A 2,656-nucleotide genomic window follows, 5' to 3' on the forward strand; every position below is an offset into this window, starting at 1 on the left:
ACACACACACACGCACACACACACACACACACACACACACACACACACACACACACACACACACACACACACACACACACAGGTTTCAAATGACAAATATGCCATTAGTTATTCATTCATTGTTATTGTAAAATCACCTTCAGGGAGATTGTCTTCTGCAGGATGTCGAAGAGAAACTGCAGTTGCAGCAAGGATGTAGTGTCAGATGGATGGGACGGCAGGGCCAGGAAACCATGCTGCTGATTCCTGGACAGCAAGTGCTGCTCGAACAGTCGGTTGAGCTGCTGCAAGTTCGTTACTGGCAGGGTCAGTGTGCTGCTGCCTCCAAGCACTAACTCGCCTGCAGATGGAGGCAGGTGGACAACTGAGATGCCATTATACAGGCACATCTTAATCAACCAGTATATCGCTGAAAACATCACTTTGATTTCACAAGTTAATATAAAAATAATTACTTAAAATACACATCTTGAATTGTTCATTGTAATTGTTTTGGTTATTATGATTTTATTTTTATTTTAATTGTCATTGGTTTGGTTCTTAATTATTTTATCTTTGCTCTATTAAAAAAAAAAAAAAAAGTTTTAGCATTTCTTTTTGAGTTTTGTTCACTTAATCCGGGAAGGGCGGTACGGTGGTTGAGAGGTTAGCACTTACATGTGACAGTTATGAGTTTGAGTGGTTGAACCCAGGAGCAAGCAGGACCAGCTGAATAAAACATACGTGCAAGCACGAGGAGAACATGTGAACTCCACACAGGAAGTCCGAAGCCTGGATTGAAACCTCCAACCTCACAGTTGTGAGGTGGATGTGCCACCACTATTATTAGTACCAGTAGTAATCATATTTTTCATTATATCATTAATTTTACCAAAACGTGAAAAATTAATCCCTCTCTCTCTCTCTCTCCTTATATATATATATATATATATATATATATATATATATTCCCTACACACAAAGTGAAACATTTCATATTATGCATCTATTTATTTAACGTGGAGTATCGATGATTGGAGCTTACGGCTAAGAAAAACGCTTAATTGTCGATAGAAAATGAATAAGACAATCAAATGTATTTGGAGTGTACTTACTGAATCTCTACGAGTTTTTTATTGAACGACTGAAATAATCGAACTCATCTACGACATTCCGATTTAAGGGAGATGTACCTATGTATCTATATATTTTAGATTACGAGGGCGAATGAGAATCAAGCGGCACTATTTGAACCTAACTTGGGATCAAAACTCACCATTATTTCGGAGGAGTGTTGCCAGGCTAATGACAAGCGGGGACTGGCCACCGTCAGTACGAGACATCCTTGACCGGCGTTGTAGCACTGAGCTGCTGTCGGAAATGACAAGCTTCTCGTTTTGAATGCGCTAACATAACAATCTTGAAAAACAAACACCCAGGTCAACCGGCACCATTTGTCAGAGGAACAACTAACATTCCGAACTCAGCTGCACTGAGCCAGCCAGTCAGGTACGCTAGCTAAAACACTTCCTGGTCACAAGATAAAATGTGTCATGATGACATGACAAACACGCGCAATTGCAGCCTGTTAACGAGCAACATTAATGCGTTCTCACTTGTCCCTGATATTTTCCTGCACAGTAACATAAAGTGGTGTTTTTCATGGCGTTCATGCTGACATCTGTGTCACGTGACGAGAAAGCGACTACGGTGGCCGTGAAGCACTTAAGTAACAACCTTATTACTCTATTATTTTGTTACCGGTACATGGAAATGAAAGTGTTTTTACTCGACTGTATTTGTTTTTAGAACCACTGATTTATGATAGATAATTGTATATATGTAGAATACACATCTACAAATTTAACTTTTTAAATGTATATATTTTTTTCTGAGCAGGACCGAAAGCAAGGAAACTATGGATGCCTATGGACAAAATCCATCCTTTCTCAGAATTGCTTACGATATTATTGAAAACAATGCTTTCGACACTTCAAGATTGTACTCAACACAGATATTTTAAAATGACTCAAATGTCATGTGACTTTTTCAATAAAATCCGTGAGCACTGAGTGGCGCACTTGAGGCGGTAACCATAGAGGCCGAGGCCGTTTCTCCATTTCATTATCCATTTTCCGACCTCGAAAATGTGGATGAAGGACAGGAGGATGTTTAGGTTTTTGTTTCGCCAGTGAATATTCTTGTTTTACGTTGTAACTGACATCTTAAATAATGGGTTTAAATCAACTGACAGTGCTGTCGTTGTTGTTTTTGTTGTTGTTGTTGGGGAGCGGGTGGGGGGTGTCAGGTTGACCGGTCTGTCATGTCATACTGGAATATGATATATTTTCAAGAATCCCTGGATATTATGTAACTTTCAACTACCCGAAAGCAGTGGTTCCAAAACTGCAGTCCCGAAACCAATGTCTGCGAGCTGTAGCAATAAATTATGCTATTATGTTTAAAATGTGAATACAGTACCTTCATATTGGGATCTGATTGGAAATAAAATAAACCAATTACTCCTCCTACCATAGCTTTGGTACAATTAAAAGCCCCGGTGTAGTTACAGTATCATATATTGCCCCATAAATCTGACATTTTTGCATAAATTAATGTGTTATTATTATTATTATTATTATTATTATTAGTAGTAGTAGTAGTAGTAGTAGTAGTA

General features: G+C 38.6%; 1 protein-coding gene across 7 annotated transcripts in view; it reads right to left on the bottom strand.

Annotated features, from left to right (window-relative positions):
- The window catches only part of stk11ip (serine/threonine kinase 11 interacting protein), a 16,635-nt gene that overhangs the window by 11,639 nt on the left and 2,340 nt on the right, over positions 1–2,656 (bottom strand). For 3 of the 7 annotated variants that reach the window (XM_019856595.1, XM_019856594.1, XM_019856593.1), the window contains exons 1-2: positions 1,256–1,677; positions 138–364 (exon numbers count right to left, since the gene is read on the bottom strand). In XM_019856595.1, coding sequence (XP_019712154.1) covers positions 138–364; positions 1,256–1,322 — 294 coding nt within the window. In that variant the 5' untranslated portion in view covers positions 1,323–1,677. Of the gene's footprint in view, positions 1–137; positions 365–1,255; positions 1,678–2,656 lie in introns of those variants that run through there. The other 4 variants (XM_019856598.1, XM_019856596.1, XM_019856599.1 and 1 more) reach the window with 3 other exon arrangements.

The sequence above is a fragment of the Hippocampus comes genome, unplaced genomic scaffold (assembly GCF_001891065.2).
Source record: "Hippocampus comes isolate QL1 unplaced genomic scaffold, H_comes_QL1_v1.1 scaffold283, whole genome shotgun sequence".
NCBI classification, from domain to species: Eukaryota; Metazoa; Chordata; class Actinopteri; order Syngnathiformes; family Syngnathidae; genus Hippocampus; species Hippocampus comes.